At 37.5% G+C, this 22,899-nt stretch overlaps 1 protein-coding gene across 1 annotated transcript in view; it reads right to left on the bottom strand.

Moving 5' to 3' along the window:
* Positions 1-5,926: 5,926 nt before the first annotated feature.
* The window catches only part of LOC134258132 (zinc finger CCCH domain-containing protein 13-like), a 26,483-nt gene continuing 9,510 nt past the window's right edge, over positions 5,927-22,899 (bottom strand). The window contains 15 exon segments of the mRNA XM_062740683.1: positions 5,927-6,278; positions 6,693-6,886; positions 7,354-7,569; positions 10,137-10,226; positions 10,509-10,618; positions 10,732-11,003; positions 11,272-11,387; positions 11,507-11,554; positions 12,763-12,877; positions 15,779-15,914; positions 16,757-16,918; positions 18,840-18,955; positions 19,097-19,158; positions 19,161-19,708; positions 21,503-21,692. Coding sequence (XP_062596667.1) covers positions 6,135-6,278; positions 6,693-6,886; positions 7,354-7,569; positions 10,137-10,226; positions 10,509-10,618; positions 10,732-11,003; positions 11,272-11,387; positions 11,507-11,554; positions 12,763-12,877; positions 15,779-15,914; positions 16,757-16,918; positions 18,840-18,955; positions 19,097-19,158; positions 19,161-19,708; positions 21,503-21,692 — 2,519 coding nt within the window. The 3' untranslated portion in view covers positions 5,927-6,134.

Below are 22,899 nucleotides of genomic sequence, written 5' to 3'. Positions count from 1 at the left end.
TGTTTCTAAAATCATTTTATCTAAAGTATTAACCATTATAATGAAGAAAATCTTTTAAAACATATCAAAATATTTAAAAAATATAACTAATATTGATGATTTTGGTTTTGGTCAGGTCAATTCATATTTGGTCAGGTCATTACATTTCCATGAAATTAACAGATAAATAACAATGAATATGGTAAAAATGTGTATATTAGTATTTATTTAACTTAATTTCATGTTATTATCAAGAAAATATCCTAAAAAGTATAATAATTGATCTTAGAATAGTAATTTTTGATGAATTTTAGGTTGGTCAGGTCAGTCAGGTCTTTAGTAGGTCAGGTCTTTAGTATTTCCCGTCAGCCCCCAATGTTTGCCCCCAGTCCAAGATGGCGGCCAATAACCTTGATAGGGTCTATTCAAGACATGACTTTCTTTTCTCCTTAGATTTATAAACTTAGAATAAAAAAAAAATGATTTCTTAGTTTTAGGTGGAAAAACTACACAATATTTTGTGATTGACAATCTTATCATGTAATGGTAGGTTTTGAAAAACAAACATAATTTTAATAGCTATGGTAAAACTAAAAGAACCTCAGAAATATTGGAAATATTCTCTAAAGTTAACAAATCAATACTTTAAAATTATCTTTGTAGATGAAGTTCTTTGCCCAGTTTCTCAGCAGACATATTTTTAAGGAACCAAATTTCAGTGTGACTTTTAGGAGTGCTGTTTTAACGGATTACAAACAAATTCACCATAAGGTAGGATTGTACGAACTCAACTTTCTGCAGTGCATGTGTTAACTTAGAGATGCTTGCTTGCATGTTAGGCCAAATTCAAACTTGTATTTGGAGGCCTTGATCACCAGGCAGGGATATCATTACAAAATAACATTACAAATAATATTCGTTCCCAAAGAATACAGCCTGGGTGGGCTGGGGTGGGGGTAGTTAGAATAATCTAACTGCATGTGTCTTGTTACAAGCCCTCAACACAGTTAGAATACGTCCCACATACGGAGCGGATCTGCTCCAAAATGATTTTGAAGAATATAGAGGAAATGACAACCAAATTAATCAGAACAAACCTTTTTGAGATTGCATATGCCTTTTATCCCAAAAAATAATCCATATAAAGACGAAAATTCAATTAATTTTCTTAACGTTTCTCTCTTGCTTCAAATTTACCTGCCATGTTTACATTTGGAACTCTCTAGATTGTTCATAGTAAATGCACTGAGTATGAGTTATCGACAGTGTTTCTTTTGCTACATTATGAATACATGGAACGAATTCTATCGTTAAACTGGTTCCGTAGGACAATACCATTTTAATGATAGAACGTTCTATCTAGGGTGAGGGGCTTTGCTTGATTGCCTTGTACTAGTTGCAAATCAGCTACATGTATAATTGCTTTGATTTTGCAAGAAATATCTGTTACATTAAGTTACAAAACTCTTGAAAATTTCTTGCAGAGTGCTATATTTGTACTGTATTTATGAAGAAAGTTTCTTTAGTTAATTCGTAAAATTTTCTTGCACAGAAAAAAGTTCCTTGACATTATTCTTTCGTTTATTAAATGGATAAATATTATTTAATGGATAAATATCTAATTTTTTAAAACTATATTTTGCTAGTGTAAGGGAGATATATAATAAATTTATGATCATAACAGTAGCTTCGTGTCTCATTTGATCTGATGATCCGCACCCGTCAACTTGACATGATACGACCCTACCGATCAAGTTACTGTTACAGTGGAATTCTGTTATTATGATGTTCATTTTTTCACTGTAAAATATCGTAATATCAAGGGCAACGTAATAAAAGTTCCCAATAAAAACCATAAAAAGCTTATTATTACATGTATAGTAATATAATATATTTATTTGTCTTTTAGTTCAGTCAGACAACCTCAAATAGAAAGATAAACTTGAAACTTTTGGAAGAACATGGCTACCAGCCTCACTCAGATAGGAACCAGGAAAAAGTGTTAGATTGGGACAACACCAAACTGGAGTTCTTCATCCAAAAACTGACAGCTGTCTCCAGAAGGATCTACATATGCCCCTCGCTGCTTCTGTTTGTGAATGGGTCCTACCACCCTGTTGGGGGTCTGTGGGACAAAGAGGCTAGGGGGGCCATAAAAGAGTTTTCCCATAACATCCTCAGGGAAAAGCTAGCAAAGAAGATCGACGAAGTGTATGGAAACGAACCATTTGTGGAAGACGTTCATCAGAGGTTCTGTAAGGTTTGCAAATACAAGGAAAGTATGGAGAAATTGGATTTGATTAAACAGTATCAGATGCAGTCGAATGCAAGAATTGCAAAAAGAGTTGTCACCCTTACTAAAGAGAAACTTATTGCTGAACTTGAAAAATTGGACAAAAGCTTGAAAGAGAAGCTTTGCATCATGGAGGAAGATACTGAAGACAATGAAGATAGTGATGTAAAGGAATTGCTTGTGATGTTATGTAAAAAACACAATTTACTTCACAACATAGAAAATACAAGGGAGATAATTCACATCTTGTTCAAGTTTGGATTCAAGTACCATGAAATTGCCCTAGCAGATCCCCGTATTTTTCGAATTACTTATATTAACACTTTTGTACAAGTGTTGTCAGAAATGTGTGAAAATACGAATTTGGATTACGAAAAAATTGGGTCTACAGTGGAAAAAAATAGACCTCGATATGTGGGTAGTGTAATGTTAGCCAGTTCTTTAGAAGTCTCCAAAAAACATGTCCAAGAGATAAGACAACCTTTTAGAACAATCAGAACACACCATTTTTCACGAAATCCCGAAAAAGTGATTGATAATGTGACATTTCTTAAAGAGGCTGGATTTGATCCATATGTTATTCTAAACTGTCTCTTAATTACAAACTTTGACCATAATTCATTGCAGGAAGCATACGTTGATGCTGTGAAGGAATTTGATTCTTATTCTTTGAGTATTGACAGTTCCACTGCAGTGAGGATGAGTTTGCTTTGTCACATGTATCTGGAATTATCCAAGGAGCCAGAGAAACCTGTGGATCTGGATGAGATTGGTGGTGATGTGATAATATCCAAACCGGATCTGGATCTGCATCCGGATGAGGATGATGTGGAGGACGTGGACTATGGTCACCTTTATCTACAATACAGTCATTAAGACTATTATATATACCGTCCACATACTCTGTTTATTATAATTTATGAAAATCTGAGATGGATCTGCATCCAGTTGATATGAAAGACCTGAGGCCTGTTCAACATAGCAAGCATTCCCAAACATTTTGGCGAGTACTAATGAACGTTCTCTCTGTTGAACAGGCCTCTGGTTTTAGGATAACTATAGTTACAATACAGTCAGTAGGACTATAATATATACCATTCACCTGCATTGTATTCCATTTATTTTTACAATTTACTGTGGTTTCATCAATTTTCGTTGGCATCAATTTGGATTTTGTAAAACAGACAGTTTCGAGGATATGTAATTTTGTGGACAAAAGCATTTCCTATACAAATGATTGTCAATTTTTGTAATACAATGAACATTTGAATTCGTTGATCTGCTCAACACAAAATCCACGAAAATTGGTGCTCAACGAATATTGATGAAACCACAGTATATATTCCCGATCTTTTTTAAACACTTTATTAAATGTTTAATGTTGATATATTAATTCTGCAAAAATATGACTTTTTGCATTGCTGTAATTCATACAAATTTTGATTGTGCTAAATTATAATTGCAGCAAATGATCCATGTTCTATATTAAATAAATTTTGATATACAAAGCTGAGCTCACGTGTTGTTTAATTATTCAAATTAAGATTATTATAATTTAAATATATATCTATAACATTTTATAATTGATTACTGAGATAAATAATTTGTTGTTTCCATTATATCTTATGTAGATTTAGTAACACATACTAATTGGAAACAATTTTCTGCAATCTATTGTGTATTTGCCCTTGACTAGCCACATGCTAGCTATGACCTTTTCATCTCAAGATCAGTAGGATACATTTTTAGGGCCATAAGGAATAGGATTATGGTATTAAATTTCAAAAGAAAAACTCAAAGAAAACTGGTCATCATTTGAAAAATGCTATTTGCAATTTATGGATTAATCCCCTTGACTTTTTTAATTCTAATAAAAAAGATATCTCCTTGAGGCCAATTTTAGATGTTTTTAGCTCACCTGAGCCAAAGGCTCAAGTGAGCTTTTCTGATCAAAATTTGTCCGTTGTCTGTCGTCGTCGTCGTAAACTTTTCACATTTTCATCTTCTTCTTAAGAACCACTGGGCCAATTTCAACTAAACTTGCCACAAAGTATTCTTAGGTGAAGGGGATTCAAATTTGTAAAAATAAAGGGCCACGCCCACTTCCAAGGGGAGATAATTATAAATTAGTGAAAAATTAATGGCATTTAAAAAAAATCTTCCTCTCAAGAACCACTGGGCCAAGAGAGCTGAAACTCATGTGGAATCATCCTAAGGTAGTGTAGATTCAAGTTTGTTCAAATCATGACCCCTAGGGCTAGGGTGGGGCCAAAACGGCCGATCAAAATTTTACATATGAATATATTGGAAAAATCTTTAAAAATCTTCTTCTCAAGAACTACTGGGCCAGGAAAGATGACACACATGTGGAAGCATCCTCAGGTAGTGTATATTTAAGTTTGTTCAAACCATGTACCCCGGGGCTAGGGTGGGGCCAAAATGGCGGACCAAAGTTTTACATAGGAATATATTGGGAATATCTTAAAAAATCTTCTACCCAAGAACCACTAGGCCAGAAAGGATGAAACTTATGGGGAATCATTCTCAGGTAGTGAAGATTCAAGTTTGTTTAAATCATGACCCCTGGGGCTAGGGTGTGGCCAAAATGGCCGATCAAATTTTTACATAGGAATATAAAGGAAAAATCTTTAAAAATCATCTTCTCAAGAACCACTGGGCAAGGAAAGATGAAACTCATATGGAAGCATCCTCAGGTAGTGTAGATTCAAATTTGTTCAAATCATGACCCTTGGGGGTAGGGTGGGGCCAAAATGGCCATTCAAAATTTTACATAGGAATATATAGGAAAAATCTTTAAAAATCTTCTTCTCAAGAACCACTGGGCAAGGAAAGATGAAACTCATATGGAAGCATCTCCAGGTAGTGTAGATTCAAATTTGTTCAAATCATGACCCCTGGGGGTAGGGTGGGGCCAAAATGGCCAACCAAAGTTTTATATAGGAATACAAAAGGGAAACCTTTTAAAATCTTCTTTTCAAGTACTTCAAAGCCATGATTAGTGATATTTATATGGAATCATCCACAGAAATGTGTAAATTCTAGTTTGTTCAAATCATGTCCCCATGGATCTTAAAATTCAAGCCTCCCCTCCCCCCCCCTCAGTAAACTTTCAGTTCTGATCTGATATGTGCTTTTTCCTAGCCGATGTTCTCAGGTGAGCCCTGTGGCCCCTGGGCCTCTTGTTAGATGAAGTGTTTAGATACAAAATGTCACTGCAAAAGCTCACAGGCCTTTAAGATAACTTTCAGAAACGAAAGTGCTCCAATCAGACAGAATGCATTAAATTATGAACTTGAACTTCTTTTTTTTTTTTAGATACAATATTAAGGTTTGCCTGTCAATCTTTGTCATTTTGTTTGTAGCAATTTCATTTCAAGACAGTATCTGAATAGGCTTTGCCATTTTCCGATGAAATTTCTACCACTACTCCCATGCCCTAAAGAAATTTCCAAATTCATTTTGAGGTCAAAAGGTGGATGAAAAATTATAAATTGCAAATAACATTTTCCAGATGATAGTTAATTTTCTATAGCTTTTTAAATAAAATCTATTATCACAACTCCCAATGACCTGATGGTTAACAGAAAATTTAAAATCTATTACGTTAAACACTTGGGAATGATAACAAAACAATTTCAGCATTTCATTTTTAATGAAATACACATGGTTATACAAGACATGAACACAAGAATGTTTTTTTTTTTAAAAAAGGATGACTGTCTTTGCACCCTTGTTATGCCCTTCGTAGATGCCTCTTCCACTATAACATTGTGGCCTGCTCTTTGAAGTTTATTTATCACATTAGTGATCCAAAGTTTTCACCTCTGGGGCAGCACAGTCTCTAAGCACACTGTATCTCAGGTTTGATGGCCGGGGTGGGGGTTTCCTCTTTAACGGGGGAAATTTCGGACCCGGTCAGAAGTTGAGCACTAAGTTTAAACAGTTCTTTGTCTGGCATAGGAGGATTGAAAGACTGGTCCAAGTTCTGAAAGAAGAATCAGGATAGTTACTTTAAAGCACTCAAAAATACAGTATACATGTTCAAATGCCATTATTTTTAATTAATTACAAATAAATCAGTAAAAACCTGCAAATATTTACTGTATACAAGGTTTTTTTTTTGCAATTTAACACTTGCTAACAATTTTGCCCCACTTTAAAATTCGCCTATTCACAGTTCTGTTTAAGAAATTATACTGTGTTCTTAAAATTCCCCTTTTAAATTTTCCTACTTGTGACAAGGGCAGAAGGGGCAAAAATAAAATGGAGGCGAAAATTTCCCTGTATACAGTACATGTATAAGCATTCCAAATCTAAGTCAGTCCTCATTTCTAAGTTTATATGTTAGGTTCAATATGGAATACAATTTACCATTTATTTCTCGGACAAGCAATCTTACCGTGTCCACTTTGCAGAGTTTGCGTCGGATTTCCAGGTCCTTCCTGGCACACAGTGCCCTCCTGAAGTTACCAATGTTACGTAGGATGTTAGACTTAGAGGTCAGTGAAGCCGAGCCAGTCTGGACTTTTCTCAGGGAATCCTCTAACTTGAACTTAACCGGCTCTGAGGGTTTAACCTCTTGACCCTGTGACCCTGCAAATGACAAAAACATTATGTAAATCTGTAAACAACAGCAGATTTTCAGAATAGTGGTTTGCTCTATTTATAAGATCCTTCTGAGTTCCATTAAAATTAAGCATAAGTATTTTGAATATAATTAAGCAGAACTACAGCCACCTGCAAATACTTATTTCCACCAAATTTAATAGTCAGATATACAGTAAAATTCGGTTATAACAAAATCACAGGGACCTATAAAATGCTTTATCTATAATTTGTTATATCCATACATGTATAAGGAATATGTCACATTTATACAGCTGGGGATCCAAGATAACTTAGCTATATCTGTGAATTCGTAATATCCATGTTTGTACTAAATGAGTTTTACTAAATAGTAAATTAACTATAGCACAAAACACACAGCTCTTTCTTTTAAGAGTACTAAGTGTTTTTCAGCTTTTAATCCTTGACATGTTTTATAAAAGTATTAAACAAACCTTCAGAGTTTTCCTCTCTTTGTTTCTCTAATTCTTGCTGACAAGAATTTTGGATCTTTTGGAACAATTTGTCTCCAGCAAACTCCCGGGAAACTCCCAGCTTGGCGAAGATGGCCGGTGCCCTGAACCGCTGTAAAGCTGAACCGGTACTGGCTGGTTTAGGTTGAGAGGATTGAACCAGACTGGTCCAGTCAATGTCAACCATGTCCATAATACCTAAAGGAACAAAAAACAAAATTACAAATGGTGTATGTGTTTTTGATTGAGTGAAGGATTTGAAAGCAAACTCACATCATTTTACTTAAAAATGGCAAAATTTAAGTAGTTTTTGAAATACACGTAGATAAGAAGATTAGGTCCATTTTCCTTAACTAAGATCAAGGAAAAATTTTTTGGAGAAAATTGGACTTTCTTGGCATTTTTAAAACATAATCATGAAATACATTGTACTGTGAATGAATTTCTAATATCTTCTAACATTTTTTTGCCACAAAATAGCACTGAATTTATTACTAAGATAAAATTTTGCATATCCTCTATCGGAAAACATTTAACAAGTTTTATTTCCTTTTATTAAACATAATCAACTTTTCTCATGAATTTTAGAGAAGATCAAAATAATGAAGTTTTCTGAATAATGTACAATAATTATAAGAAGAGACAAGAGGCCCACGGGCCTTATAGGTCACCTGAGTATCATGTAACAACTTTCCAGCGATTGTATTTGGTTCGTGTTTTAAGCCAAAAGCCATGAAATTCACGAATTTTGAAAGAGGCACCATTGCTTATCAAAGGGCAGATTTCAAAGCATTAATTTATTTTTAGTCAAAGTACCCCCTTGGTACCCCTGACCCAGCAGCCCTGAAATAATCTATTTTGAAAGAGGACCCTTTCTTCATTATAAGGCCAGCATTTTTTTTTATGTTTAGGTTTAGTTATGAACATGAGAATAAAAAAGTCCCGAAGGAAAAGGAAATGAATTTTTTTGATAAATCAATTATTAACATTTGTACATTCTTTTTTATGCTATCCTAATAGGCTCCTTACCACTGGACATGTAATGCTTAATTACAAATAGGAAAGTAGAACATTTAATTGCTTATTTCATCATCTGCCAGTTTGGGCCAGTTATATAAATTTTGTGATGTTGATCAAAATATATTTTAAAAAATCAATTCTTTAAAATTCTTTCAATACATCTTCATTTTCTTAATATGTGTTAGGTGAATGTGTAGACATTGTTCTAAAATTTACTTGATGCCTAAAATTATAATTCCTATCATTAAAACAGACAGGAAGTATTGGGGAGTAGGGTCAACATTTTTTCAATTAAGTGTAAAATAATTTTTCTGGCTGATACAAATGATACTACATATATTTGTATATTCTTGCCTTTTAACAGTTGAATTTTTTTTTATTTCTTCACTTCAGGTTATTGTTTATTTCTTCCTCAAATGGACTTCACTTCTCCCATAGTTTTATTCATTACATCTGATGCATAAGCAACCATTTTCTGAAGAATGATGCTTAGACTGTAAGCTATAACAGAGACCTAAACAATGTCCCTGGCAATATGCAATAGCTACCACGGCCACGGGCAGTTTAAAACCTGGGGGAGGAAAATAATTTACAGTTACTTTTGAAACGAATACATAATTATCTCACCAGCATGTCATTGTGCAACAAAGTCGTCAGCATTTAATTTGTCCTTTGAACGGGTGAAACGTTTTGAATGGCACTTTAGTCGATGAATTTTACACTAAACCATGCTAAATTCTCGGATCTAGCTTTATTTACCCGCCGTTTCATCTAAAACCGGAAGTGCGAGTTCGTAAATTTGAAATCTCGATCCCGACTCAAATTTGATATCGGAAAGAAAAAAATGTTGTTTTTTTTTCTAAAAGTTCAAAACCTTGAGCGGAGGGTTTGTAAAACTGAAAATAAAATAAATCCTGGCCTTAGATATGTAATTAGATCATTAGCATATTAACCAAGAGCAAAGGATAAGATGTTCAAAGAATTCATACATTTCACTATATAATCATTAGAGCCCCACCCTAAAACAAGAACCCCTGACCCTGGGGCCATAAAATTCACAATTTTGGTAGAGGCACTCTTGCTTATCATAATTATGTACTTAGTTAGTTTATTTAATACCCAGGAGCAGAGAACAAGATTTTCAAAGAATTAATGTATTTTCACTATATAATCAATAGAGCCCCGCCCTAACACCAGAACCCCTGACCCTGGGGCCATAAAATTCACAATTTTGGTAGAGGCACTCTTGCTCATCATAACTATGTACTTAGTTGGTTTATTTAATACCCAGGAGCAGAGAAGAAGATTTTCAAAGAAATAATGCATTTTCACTACCTACTTATTTAGCCCCGCCCTAGCACTAGAACCCCTGACCCCAGGGCCATGAATTTCACAATTTTGGTAGAGGACTCATTGCTGATTACAATCATGCAAACAGTTTGACTGCTTGATGTCCAGGAGTAAAGAAGAAGATTTTTAAAGACTGCACTAATTTTAGTGGTTTTGGCCCCACCCCTCAGGCCCCAGGGGGGCAGGGATCATGAAATTCACAATTTTTGTTCCCCTTCACCCATAGATGCTTTGTACCAAATTTGGTTGAAATTGGTTCAGTGGTTGCAGAGAAGAAGCTGAAAATGTTCAAATGTTAACGCACGACGAACGACGCACGACGAACGACGACGGACGAAAACAGATAGCAATAGGTCACCTGAGTTTACTCAGGTGACCTAAAAAGTAAGACTTACTTGGTTTCTTCTCCTCTTCTCCAATCACGCTGCCTTCCTCACTGGAAATCTCCTCCAATGACAGGTTATCATCAGAATCCTCATCCTCATCTGCAAATCATCATCATCATCACAATCATCATCATCGTAACAATCATCAATACAATCATCATCATGCAATTACTATCATCATCATCATAATCCAAATCATTATCACCTACATATCAAGGTTTTCATCACCAAAACAATGTAACAAAACATGTAAGTCAGTTTTTCTTTAATGTTCCAATTTATTGGTTTTCTTTTAATACTGCCCCAATGTTCACCATTCATTTGTTCTAATTCTGTACAAAAAATTAATGCTTGATATTTTTGATACAGTCTGATCTCTACCTTTAGTTTGTTTTTCCTCCTCTTTAGACTGTAGCTCGGGTTTACTCTCGGAGGTCTCACTTTTGCTTCTCTCTTTTTCTCGAGTTTCAACTGAGCTAGTTCTAGCTCTACTGTAAAAACAAGGACTTCATGAACAAACATAACTATTGAATGAATGTACATCTGAATAGAAGTATTTAGCTTTTTATTTAAAATGACCTCAGTTTTAAAATTATCCTCTGACCTTGACCTCTCCCGACTGCTTTGTCTACTTGACGTCCGAATTTCAGGTGAGCGGTCTCTCCTGCTACGACTCTCTATTGAGCGATCCCTGCGGCTTCTGTCATTCTCTTGAGAACGGTCCCTCCTGCTGCGATCGTTTTCTGCTGACACGTCCCGTCTGCTGCGATCCACTGACGATCGTCTGCTGCGGTTATCTCGGTGGCTGCCTAGACTGCTGCGGCTGTGACTTCTGGGTCGCCGCGGCTGGAGGTGTTCTGGTAGAGCTGACGCAACCTGGAAATAAAGATAGAGCCCCTCAAAGAATACTGGTTTCTAAAAATTTTCTCTGAACAAGATCCTTACTCTTCATTTTCCCATCAAATTAAATATATGCAATGATAGAGTATTTTTAAAAAGACTTAAAGATTGACTCTCAAAAGCAAAGCTCTGTAAACATATCTAAAAGGCCCAATTTGTTTGATAGAAAAAATGCATCTATTTAGCAGTAATAGTAAACCTTTAAGAAAATTTTCTCATTTGGCAATTTACTACAGAAACCCACCTGTTCTTTCTCTTTCTCGGTCACCTCCCCCAGACCAGTTTTAGGGAGGTCCTCTGAATCTTCTGACCAATCGCTGAGCTTGTTATCTAGATGACTGCCCTGAGATTGCTTGCCAACTACAGAAACAGAAATTTACAATGATTTACTGGGCAAAATGAAGCAAGTCTTCAAATATATCTTAAACAGAGGCTGTTTTGGACAATTAGCATAAAAAGAAATGAGAAAATTGACTTGCCTGATTTGCGATCTTCCTCTCGGTTTTTGTCACCTTGTCTTCTGTCATCTGCATTATAAAAATTTTCAACATAAAATTGAGAAAAAATTTGCAAAACCTTGCATTTTGATATCTAGATACAAATATAATTTCTTATCATTATTGAATTAACTAGAAAACTGACCAGTCAGCAAGGGCCCCGCCATGAGGTAGAATTATGAGGGTGCAGTTTATAAAAATATTCAAAAATATATGAAGAATAAGAAACATCAAATGTATTCTTAAAATTTCAAGATAATTCCCAAATATGCAAAAACCTGTAAATAATATCCTTGTATTTACATATATAAGGCAGTAAACTGAGTAAAGAACAACTCAGCATTGAATGTATATTAAAACAATATAAATGAAGCTTAATTGTGTTATATATAAAAATATGCCAGCCTTCAATAAATGCAAATACATATCATGAAGGCTTGACCTTAACTTCAAAACAAACAGCAGTTGCAGACAAAGGTTTTCATTAATCTTAAAGTGACAGATACAGATAAGCCTTCTAAATTTTATGTAGAAGGCTAGATAATTAATCCCAAGGGATTATTATTCTCTCTCATCATTTTCTTCTAAATTTACAATAAGAACTTTTTCAGTAATGATGGAAAGAGGTTTTTATCCTACTACACTGAAAATTAATAATATTCTTAGATTAACTTTAAAAAAAAAATAAATAAAAAATAAAAGAAATACATTTACTTTAATCTATTTCTTGTTTTTATAATTCAATGAAATCAGAACTCATTGTGTAGGGTATTCCAACAAATATAAAGTATTTAACATTTAGCATTCCAAACTGACTTAACTTCAAACAAACTTCATATGCAGACAGAGGTGGTAATTAATCTCAATGTGACAGATAAAGATAATGCTTTGGATTTTCTTCAGGAGGAGAGCTAATCAATCCCAAGGGACTCATTGCAGCATTCAATTTACAATGGGAACATTTTAAGAAGTTATCTCTCTTTGCCAATTCATTCTTATATAAAGTTAAGGAATCTACCCCACCACCCCAGCTCCAAACCAGAGGACATAGGAAAACAAACTTGGCATCAAAATATGTCTTTCTGCCTACTGAACTACCATACCAAATTTGAACTTAATTGGACTACCATAAAAAAACTTGCCATTTCAAAAAAAAAATATAAGATGTAATAGTATTGCTTTCCATTGTCAAGAAGCTACAGAATTGTTAATCTCCATAAAGAAATAAATTTCCTTACCATCTCGATTTGTTTTCCTTTTCTTCCTCCTGTCTCTGTCTTTCTCATCTCTGCCCTCAGGTGACCTTGACCTTTTGGACACTCTTGACCTTCTGTCTTCCTCCACAGAGAATGGCTGTAAAAATAAAATTTGCAGACATAAAAACATCATTATGACCTTAGAAAAGCAAATTTGTGATGTAACTATGAACCATTACTGCATATTTTACATTTGTTTTCTTACACTAGAGGCGTGTCTCTCCCTCCCCCCTGTTTTATTAGCGAGTACTTACACTAGAGGCGTGTCTCTCCCTCCCTCGTTTTATTAGTGAGTACTTACACTAGAGGCGTGTCTCTCCCTCCCCCCTGTTTTATTAGTGTGTACTTACACTAGAGGCGTGTCTCTCCCTCCCCCCTGTTTTATTAGTGAGTACTTACACTAGAGGCGTGTCTCTCCCTCCCCCCGTTTTCTTAGTGAGTGTTTACACTAGAGGCGTGTCTCTCCCTCCCCCCTGTTTTATTAGTGAGTACTTACACTAGAGGCGTGTCTCTCCCTCCCCCCATTTTATTAGTGTGTACTTACACTAGAGGCGTGTCTCTCCCTCCCCCCTGTTTTATTAGCGAGTACTTACACTAGAGGCGTGTCTCTCCCTCCCCCCTGTTTTATTAGTGAGTACTTACACTAGAGGCGTGTCTCTCCCTCCCCCCTGTTTTATTAGTGAGTACTTACACTAGAGGCGTGTCTCTCCCTCCCCCCTGTTTTATTAGTGTGTACTTACACTAGAGGCCTGTCTCTCCCTCCCCCCTGTTTTATTAGCGAGTACTTACACTAGAGGCGTGTCTCTCCCTCCCCCTGTTTTATTAGCGAGTACTTACACTAGAGGCCTGTCTCTCCCTCCCCCCACTTTTATTAGTGAGTACTTACACTAGAGGCGTGTCTCTCCCTCCCCCCTGTTTTATTAGTGAGTACTTACACTAGAGGCGTGTCTTTTCCTTCCCCCTGTTTTATTAGTGAGTACTTACACTAGAGGCGTGTCTCTCCCTGCCCCCTGTTTTATTAGCGAGTACTTACACTAGAGGCGTGTCTCTCCCTCCCCCCTGTTTTATTAGCGAGTACTTACACTAGAGGCGTGTCTCTCCCTCCCCCCTGTTTCATTAGTGTGTACTTACACTAGAGGCATGTCTCCCCCTCCCCCCTGTTTTATTAGTGAGTACTTACACTAGAGGCCTGTCTCTCCCTCCCCCTGTTTTATTAGCGAGTACTTACACTAGAGGCATGTCTCTCCCTCCCCCCTGTTTTATTAGTGAGTACTTACACTAGAGGCGTGTCTCTCCCTCCCCCCGTTTTATTAGTGTGTACTTACACTAGAGGCGTGTCTCTCCCTCCCCCCTGTTTTATTAGCGAGTACTTACACTAGAGGCGTGTCTCTCCCTCCCCCCTGTTTTATTAGTGAGTACTTACACTAGAGGCGTGTCTCTCCCTCCCCCCTGTTTTAATAGTGAGTACTTACACTAGAGGCGTGTCTCTCCCTCCCCCTGTTTTATTAGTGAGTACTTACACTAGAGGCGTGTCTCTCCCTTCCCCCCGTTTTATTAGTGAGTACTTACACTAGAGGCGTGTCTCTCCCTCCCCCCTGTTTTATTAGCGAGTACTTACACTAGAGGCGTGTCTCTCCCTCCCCCCTGTTTTATTAGTGTGTACTTACACTAGAGGCCTGTCTCTCCCTCCCCCCTGTTTTATTAGTGAGTACTTACACTAGAGGCCTGTCTCTCCCTCCCCCCTGTTTTATTAGCGAGTACTTACACTAGAGGCGTGTCTCTTACACTAGAGGCGTGTCTCTCCCTCCCCCCTGTTTTATTAGTGAGTACTTACACTAGAGGCGTGTCTCTCCCTCCCCCCTGTTTTATTAGCGAGTACTTACACTAGAGGCGTGTCTCTCCCTCCCCCCTGTTTTATTAGCGAGTACTTACACTAGAGGCGTGTCTCTCCCTCCCCCCTGTTTTATTAGTGAGTACTTACACTAGAGGCGTGTCTTTTCCTTCCCCCTGTTTTATTAGTGTGTACTTACACTAGAGGCGTGTCTCTCCCTCCCCCCTGCTTTATTAGGGAGTACTTACACTAGAGGCGTGTCTCTCCCTCCCCCTGTTTTATTAGCGAGTACTTACACTAGAGGCGTGTCTCTCCCTCCCCCGTTTTATTAGCGAGTACTTACACTAGAGGCGTGTCTCTCCCTCCCCCCTGTTTTATTAGTGAGTACTTACACTAGAGGCGTGTCTCTCCCTCCCCCCGTTTTATTAGTGTGTACTTACACTAGAGGCGTGTCTCTCCCTCCCCCTGTTTATTAGTGAGTACTTACACTAGAGGCATGTCTCTTCCTCCCCCCGTTTTATTAGTGTGTACTTACACTAGAGGCGTGTCTCTCCCTCCCCCCGTTTTATTAGTGTGTACTTACACTAGAGGCGTGTCTCTCCCTCCCCCTGTTTTATTAGTGAGTACTTACACTACAGGCGTGTCTCTCCCTCCCCCGTTTTATTAGTGTGTACTTACACTAGTGTCGTGTCTCTCCCTTCCCCCTGTTTTATTAGCGAGTACTTACACTAGAGGCGTGTCTCTCCCTCCCCCCTGTTTTATTAGCGAGTACTTACACTAGAGGCGTGTCTCTCCCTCCCCCCTGTTTTATTAGCGAGTACTTACACTAGAGTCGTGTCTCTCCCTCCCCCTGTTTTATTAGCGAGTACTTACACTAGAGGCCTGTCTCTCCCTCCCCCCAGTTTTATTAGTGAGTACTTAAACTAGAGGCGTGTCTCTCCGTCCACCCTGTTTTATTAGTGAGTACTTACACTAGAGGCGTGTCTCTCCCTCCCCCCTGTTTTATTAGTGTGTACTTACACTAGAGGCGTGTCTCTCCGTCCACCCTGTTTTATCAGTGAGTACTTACACTAGAGGCGTGTCTCTCCCTCCCCCCGGTTTTATTAGTGTGTACTTACACTAGAGGCGTGTCTCTCCGTCCACCCTGTTTTATCAGTGAGTACTTACACTAGAGGCGTGTCTCTCTCTCCCCCTCCTGTCTGACTTTTCACTCCCCCTGTCCCATTCTCGGCCTCTTTTATCTTCCTCCTCCACCTCCTCTTTAGTGGGTGGCTTCTCTGCAGGAACAATGCTAGCCTTACTCCTACAACAAAGGAATTGATTCACAGTGGTATGAATTTTATTTTTTGTAAAATGTATGTTACAAGTAAACCCTCTTACCAAAAGTTGAATTCTTCATATTTTCTTCATTCCAGTAAATAATCAAAAGGGATTCACAGTGGTATGAATTTTATTTTTCATACAGTGCATGTTAAAAGCAGATCCTCTTACAGAAAGTTAAATTTCTCAACATTTCCTTAATTCCAGTAAATAATCAAAATATGGAAAGTCATAAGCTTTTATGACTCAAAAACTTACTTCATATTTGAGTTATGCAGGGGCAGGACAACCAATACCTTAGCTGCAATAATGTAGCCCTCTCCGAATTTTTTTATCTGATGTTTTCTGGAGAGGGCTACAATTCCATCGTATCTCCGTAATGATGCAAATATATTTTTTTAAATTCGGGCGAATGAAGGCAAAATAAATTATTTTTACATTCAACTTACTTCTTATAAGACGGAATTTTTATTCACTGTCAACAATATAGCCCTCTAAACTCGAAAACCATGTAAAATATATCTGCATGTTTACCAGCAGCAGCCATGACAGTTCATGCGTAACGTACTGAGACTTTGGCTTGAAATTTAGAACAACTATAAAAAGCAAAATGTCCCCAAAAAAAAAATTGGAGAGGGCTATATCATTGCAGCTACCAATACCTTTGTTTTGGACAAATAATCACAGCATTATTTTACAAAGTCATTTCTATTTTTTATTGATTTTTTAATATATCTGCAAATCCTGCTTTTTAAGCATTCTGGTACCAGTGGACTATTGGTGAGTACTATTTACCTGTGAGACAGAGCAGGGGAGATAATTTACCTGTGAGACAGAGCGGGGGAGACCTCCCTCTTGCTGCGGTGAGACTCTGTGGGAGACACCTCCCTGACCCTCTTTGTGGACGGCGTGGGGGATACAGCAGCTTCCCTCGTCTTTGGTGAGGGTGAAACTGACCGATCCTTGTTGTCATCATAGCCCCGTTTTCTGCAAGAAATTAGGTTACAATATCTACTACTCTTGGCCAACTCTTTTTTTTTAGCATATTTTAAAACTCTTATTCTCAAAATAAATTTTTAAAATCATATTTTGCAAGCTTTTTAAAACACTATAACATCTTAAATGAATCTTATACTGTGAAATCACAAATTTCTGTGGTGGTTTAATTTTCATTGTTTTCGAGGTATATAGAGATCCACGAATTCATGTCCATCAGGAAATGTTAAATGTTACATACAAAACTACTCAACAACTCTTTATCCACGAAATCAAATCCCCGTGTACCAGCACTAATTCTCTAACCACGAACATTTGACATTACGAAAATATGTGATTTTACGGTTTTAGAATTTAACATCTTCTACGACTATGAGCCACCTACTCCATCCTTCCTGCTCAGTTAATCAACTGTAACTGCCCCGTTACATTTTACTGTTAACTCCACCCCCTCCCCCTTATCTGATAATTACCGTAGTTTGGGGAATATAATACGCACTTTTTTCCTAAAATAAATTTCTGTGAGAAAGGGGTGCATATTTTACATCACAATGGGATTCTGATAAGTTTTTCTTTCAGGTGAAACACGGCTATCATACGTACATACCGTAGTATTACCAAGAGACATATGCAACTTCTTTTGTTTATCGTCATATTTTAAACTTTGGAAAGGTATTGTTGGAAGATATGCTTGTTAAAAATAACACTTCCATAATATTTTGATACTAAAATGACATGAAAAAGCAAGTTGAAATTAATTTGAGCTCCAGGTTTATCGTCTCCGTGTAGGCCGCCATTACAGATGCTATTTTAAGACGTTAACTCATTCCTTTGTCACGTGCTTCCGTAATCATAGTACATATGCACCTTATCTGTCTGACAAAGTAATAAGTCATTTTTTAATGAAATACAATAAAATAAAAATTTTATTTTAGTTTTTAAATAACTCAGTGAAAGTTCACTGCAACACAAACACCCCTCTATACGTCCCAATGAAAGGAAGCCAATGTTGTGACACACGTGCGCTGGTCAAATGATAATTACCTATCAACACCCCTCCAGGCAATTAATTGTCTACCGACTTCAAAGCAATGTTTATACAGTTATAGCAATGATTATTTTCACAGTCCTTTTAACATGTTTAATGTCTTTGATTATTTTCTTTGTTAAAAAGCGGGAGTCGGTTTGTAACCTTTCGTATGCGTGATCGTGTGTCGATTACGACACATTAAACAATTAAACACTTGTTAAATGTAATTTTACCTTATAACTTATCGAACCCTTGTTTAAATAATTGAGAGTTAACAAATTAAATATAAAGTATGCTAAAACTTAAGTGTTATCATTTATTCGTGCTCTGTAGAAAATAAAATATCCGCGACGATTCAGAAAAGGAAAATCGTTACGTAGTCTTCTTAATTTTTAAAATACTTTGATGTTTCAATTTCGTTTTTCAGCATGATTACCAGTAGAACCAAAATTAAATATAACAACTGTTAAAATTTGCAACAATATCTCATGCTTTGTTGAAATAAAATTGATTCACCAAAGAATTATATGGTGACGTATATATTACGTTTTTTCAAAATCACCGTATGCTTAAAAAATAAATTCTGTTAACACTTTTACGCAATATTATCTTGTGCTTTGTTGAAATCAATAAATAAATAAATAATGTTCTCCATATTGCCGCGGTATGGAAATTGCAGATTAAGAAAAAAATATAATGTATTTGAAAGAATGTGTGTTCTGTAAATTTTTGACACTTAATCTTCGCGCCGATTTTCGTTACAAATTACCGCGATTTTCAAAGTTCAGAACATCGCTCGGTAAAATTTTCCCAAATTCCAGACGCAAAAACGGGGGTGCGTATTTTACATCAATGCGTATTATACTCAGCCAAATACGGTACCTGCTTTCCTTCCTTGGTTCTGCCTTCTCTTTCCTCTCTCTGTTATCCTCCGTTTTTTCCTCCTCTTTCGACTTTTCCTTGTGAGACTTCTTAGTTTTCTTATCTTTCTTTTTAGTCTTGAAGAAAACAGTTTTTGATGTATAAAACACACATTCTAATACTTTGAAATTATAAAATTTTAACTTCAAATTGATAAATGTAAGTAATTTTAAAATATTGAACAAATTATAAACTTTATCTAATAAAGTAAACTATACCGGTGTAGGATCTCTTCTCTCCCTTGATGTTTTATCTCTCCCCTGATTCTCGGCTTCTCTCCTCCCCTCTCCTCTCCTTCCCCCCTCCGTCGATCACCCTCCTTATCTCCTGCTGGCCTCTCAGGTGACTCCTCCCACTTCTTGTCATGTGACCTCTCCCTCAGCTTATCAGGTGAGCCCTCAGCTGGCTTCTCAACTGACCCCTCTTTCCGTCTGGCAGCACTTGTCCCTCTACTCTTCTCCTCCCCCCTTCGTCTCTCCTCCCTTTTTGTATCCATCGACCTGTCCCTCTTTCTATCACCCCCCTCCTCCTTTCTTCTGTCTCCCTCCTCCCGGAACTTCTCTTTTGACTCCGCCCTCTGCTGATCATATGACCCCGCTTGCTGCCTGTCCGGTGATGTCTCCCTCCTGCGATCCCTAGAGTTCTCTCCTTTTCTGTCCTGGGACATGTCCTGTCTTCTGTCCGGTGACCCCCCTCTTCGCCTGTCATATTCTGCCCTGCCTGGGGGCTCACCTTTGTCTCGGTCTTGCCTGTCTGACCTTTCTTCCATATAGCGATCTCGCTTGGATCTGTCGTCATTTCTTCTATCATCACCTTTTCTGTCATACCGGCTGCTAAATATTAAAGTACATTACAAACTGAATAGATTTATATTGTTCCATGCCTTCTTTTTATTATAGTCAAACATCCTGATCTTAATCTCAATGGAGCGAGGAAAACAAGAGGCCCATGGGCCACAACGCTCACCTGAGCATCTTTGGTCCGCCATTTTGGCCCCAACCTACCCCAGGGGTCATGATTTGAACAAACTTGAATCTACACTACCTGAGGATGCTTCCACATAAATACGATCAATTATGGCTTGGCTATTCTTGAGAAGAAGATTTTTAAAGAATTTTCTTATATATTTCTATGTAACACTTTAGTCAGCCATTGTGGCCACGCCCTACCCCCCGGGGGTCATGATTTGAACAAACTTGAATCTACACTACCTGAGGATGCTTCCATATAAATATGATGAATTATGGCTTGGCAATTCTTGAAAAGAAAATTTTTAAAGAATTTTCCTATATATTTCAATGTAAAACTTTGGTCGGCCATTTTGGCCCCAACCTACCCCTGGGGGTCATGATTCGAACAAACTTGAATCTACACTACCTGAGGATGCTTCCATGTAAATATGATCAATCATGGCTTGGCTGTTCATGAGAAGGAGATTTTTAAAGAATTTTCTTATATATTTCTATGTAAAACTTTGGTCCGCCATTTTGGCCCCAACCTACCCCAGGGGTCATGATTTGAACAAACTTGAATCTACACTACCTGAGGATGCTTCCATGTAAATATGATCAATTATGGCTTGGCTATTCATGAGAAGAAGATTTTTAAAGAATTTTCTTATATATTTCTATGTAACACTTTAGTCAGCCATTGTGGCCCCGCCCTATCCCCGGGGGTCATGATTTGAACAAACTTGAATCTACACTACCTGAGGATGCTTCCACATAAATATGATCAATTATGGCTTGGTTATTCTTGAGAAGAAGATTTTTAAAGAATATTCCTATATATTTCTATGTAAAACTTTGGTCGGCCATTGTGGCCACGCCCTACCCCTGGGGGTCATGATTTGAACAAACTTGAATCTACACTACCTGAGGATGCTTCCATATAAATATGATGAATTATGGCTTTGTCATTCTTGAGAAGAAGATTTTTAAAGAATATTCCTATATATTTCTATGTAAAACTTTGGTCGGCCATTTTGGCCCCGCCCTACCCCCGGGGTCATGATTTGAACAAACTTGAATCCATACTACCTAAGGATGCTTCCCTATAAGTTTCATCTTTCCTGGCACAGTGGTTCTTGAGAAGAAGATTTTCAAAGCATACCACCAAATTTTCATTAATTCCCAATTATCTCCCCTTGAATGAGGGCGTGGCCCTTCATTTGAACAAACTTGAATCCCATTCACCCAAGGATGCCTTGTGGCAAGTTTGGTTGAAATTGGCCCAGGGGTTCTTGAGAAGAAGTTGAAAATGTGAAAAGTTTACAGACAGACAGACTGACAGCTAGACAGACAGACGGACAGACAGACAGACGGACGCCGGACAAAATGTGATCAGAAAAGCTCACTTGAGCCTTCGGCTCAGGTGAGCTAAAAACTTTAATGTGATAGTACTTGAAAACATGAAGTAACCCCTTCAAATTCCCTCACATTTAGACCTCTTTTGGTCTTTGAAGAATCAAGATATCAAGATAAAACACTCAAAGAATAATTGCTTGGGACTTCCAAATCACTTTCACATATCTATGGTATTTGAGATATTGGTGTTTGAGATACTAAATTTCAACTCTACATAGCCAAAGAAAGTTTCACGTATGACTGAATCACACCCCTCACCTTTCCCTGTATCGGTCATCCGGTCTGTCCATAAAGCGGTCATCCTCCCGGGGTGGGGGCTGGTAGTCCCTCCTCTCCTCATGACGGTCCCAGTCCCTCCTGTCTGGGGGGTAGAACTCCTCCCGGGGGTCCTGCCTGTCCCACTCCCCCCTCTCTGGTCTCACATCCCGCGGGGAATCAAATCTGGCAGCTAAAGGAATCAGTCATTGTTTATTACAACTGTACTATGAGGAAAATTGTGTATACTTATTTAAAATTAGGAAATAATTTTTTTTTATTTTATTTGGATGAATATACTATGAATGGAATGGAAAAGTGAAAGTAAGTTCTATCAACATGTGTTTTCCTTACATAATCTTCAGCAAGTAACATAGATAAAACTCAAAAGAAATTTTTTTGAAATTCTAGCTTGTTCAACCAGTAATTAAGTTTTTAACATTATAGCATAACAAGAGGCCCATGGGCCACATCGCTCACCTGAGAAGCTTTGACTATTCTGTTCTTTACCAGATTTCCCCCTTGTAATACATTATGTATCCCAACCCTACCCCACTGATCATAATTAAGACATTTTGAAATCAACTACCCCAGGATCCTTCCATGTGCAAATAAGTTTCAGCTTTTCTGGCCCAGTGGTTCTTGAGAAGATTTTCAAAGATTTTTCCTATATATTTTTATGTAAAACTTTGATCCCCCCATTGTGGCTACACCCTTCTCCTGGGGGTCATGATTTGAACAATTTAGAATCTACACTACCCAAGAATGCTTCCACATAAGTTTCAACTTTTCTGGCCCAGTGGTTCTTGAGAAGAAGATTTTCCAAGATTTTTCCTATATATTTTTATGTAAAACTTTGATTCCCCATTGTGGCCCCACCCTTCCCCCAGGGGTCATGATTTTTACAATTTAGAATCTACACTATCCCAGGATGCTTCTACATAAGTTTCAGCTTTTCTGGCCCAGTAGTTCTTGAGAAGAAGATTTTCAAAGATTTTTCCTATATATTTGTATGTAAAACTTTGTTTTCCTATTGTGGCCCTGCCCTTCCCCCGGGGGTCATGATTTGAACAATTTAATATCTACACTACCCTAGGATGCTTTCACATAAGTTTCAGCTTTTCTGGCCCAGTGGTTCTTGAGAAGAAGATTTTTTAATGACCCCACCCTATTTTTGTCTTTTCTTGATTATCTCCCCTTGCGAGGGGATATGTCCCTTCATTTAAATTCCCCTTTACCCAAGGATGCTTTGTACCAAGTTTGGTCAAAATTGGCCCAGTAGTTCTTGAGAAGAAGTCGAAAATGTGAAAAGTTTACAGACGGACAGCTAGACAGCTAGACGGACGGACGACGGACAAAATGTGATCAGAAAAGCTCACTTGAGCCTTCGGCTCAGGTGA

Source organism: Saccostrea cucullata, unplaced genomic scaffold (genome assembly GCF_032062105.1).
Source record: "Saccostrea cucullata isolate Sc308-1 unplaced genomic scaffold, CSIRO_AGI_Scuc_v1 ctg2113, whole genome shotgun sequence".
Lineage (NCBI taxonomy): Eukaryota > Metazoa > Mollusca > Bivalvia > Ostreida > Ostreidae > Saccostrea > Saccostrea cuccullata.
The sequence above is the reverse complement of the archived record's forward strand: the minus strand, read 5'-3'. Positions and strand labels throughout refer to the sequence as shown.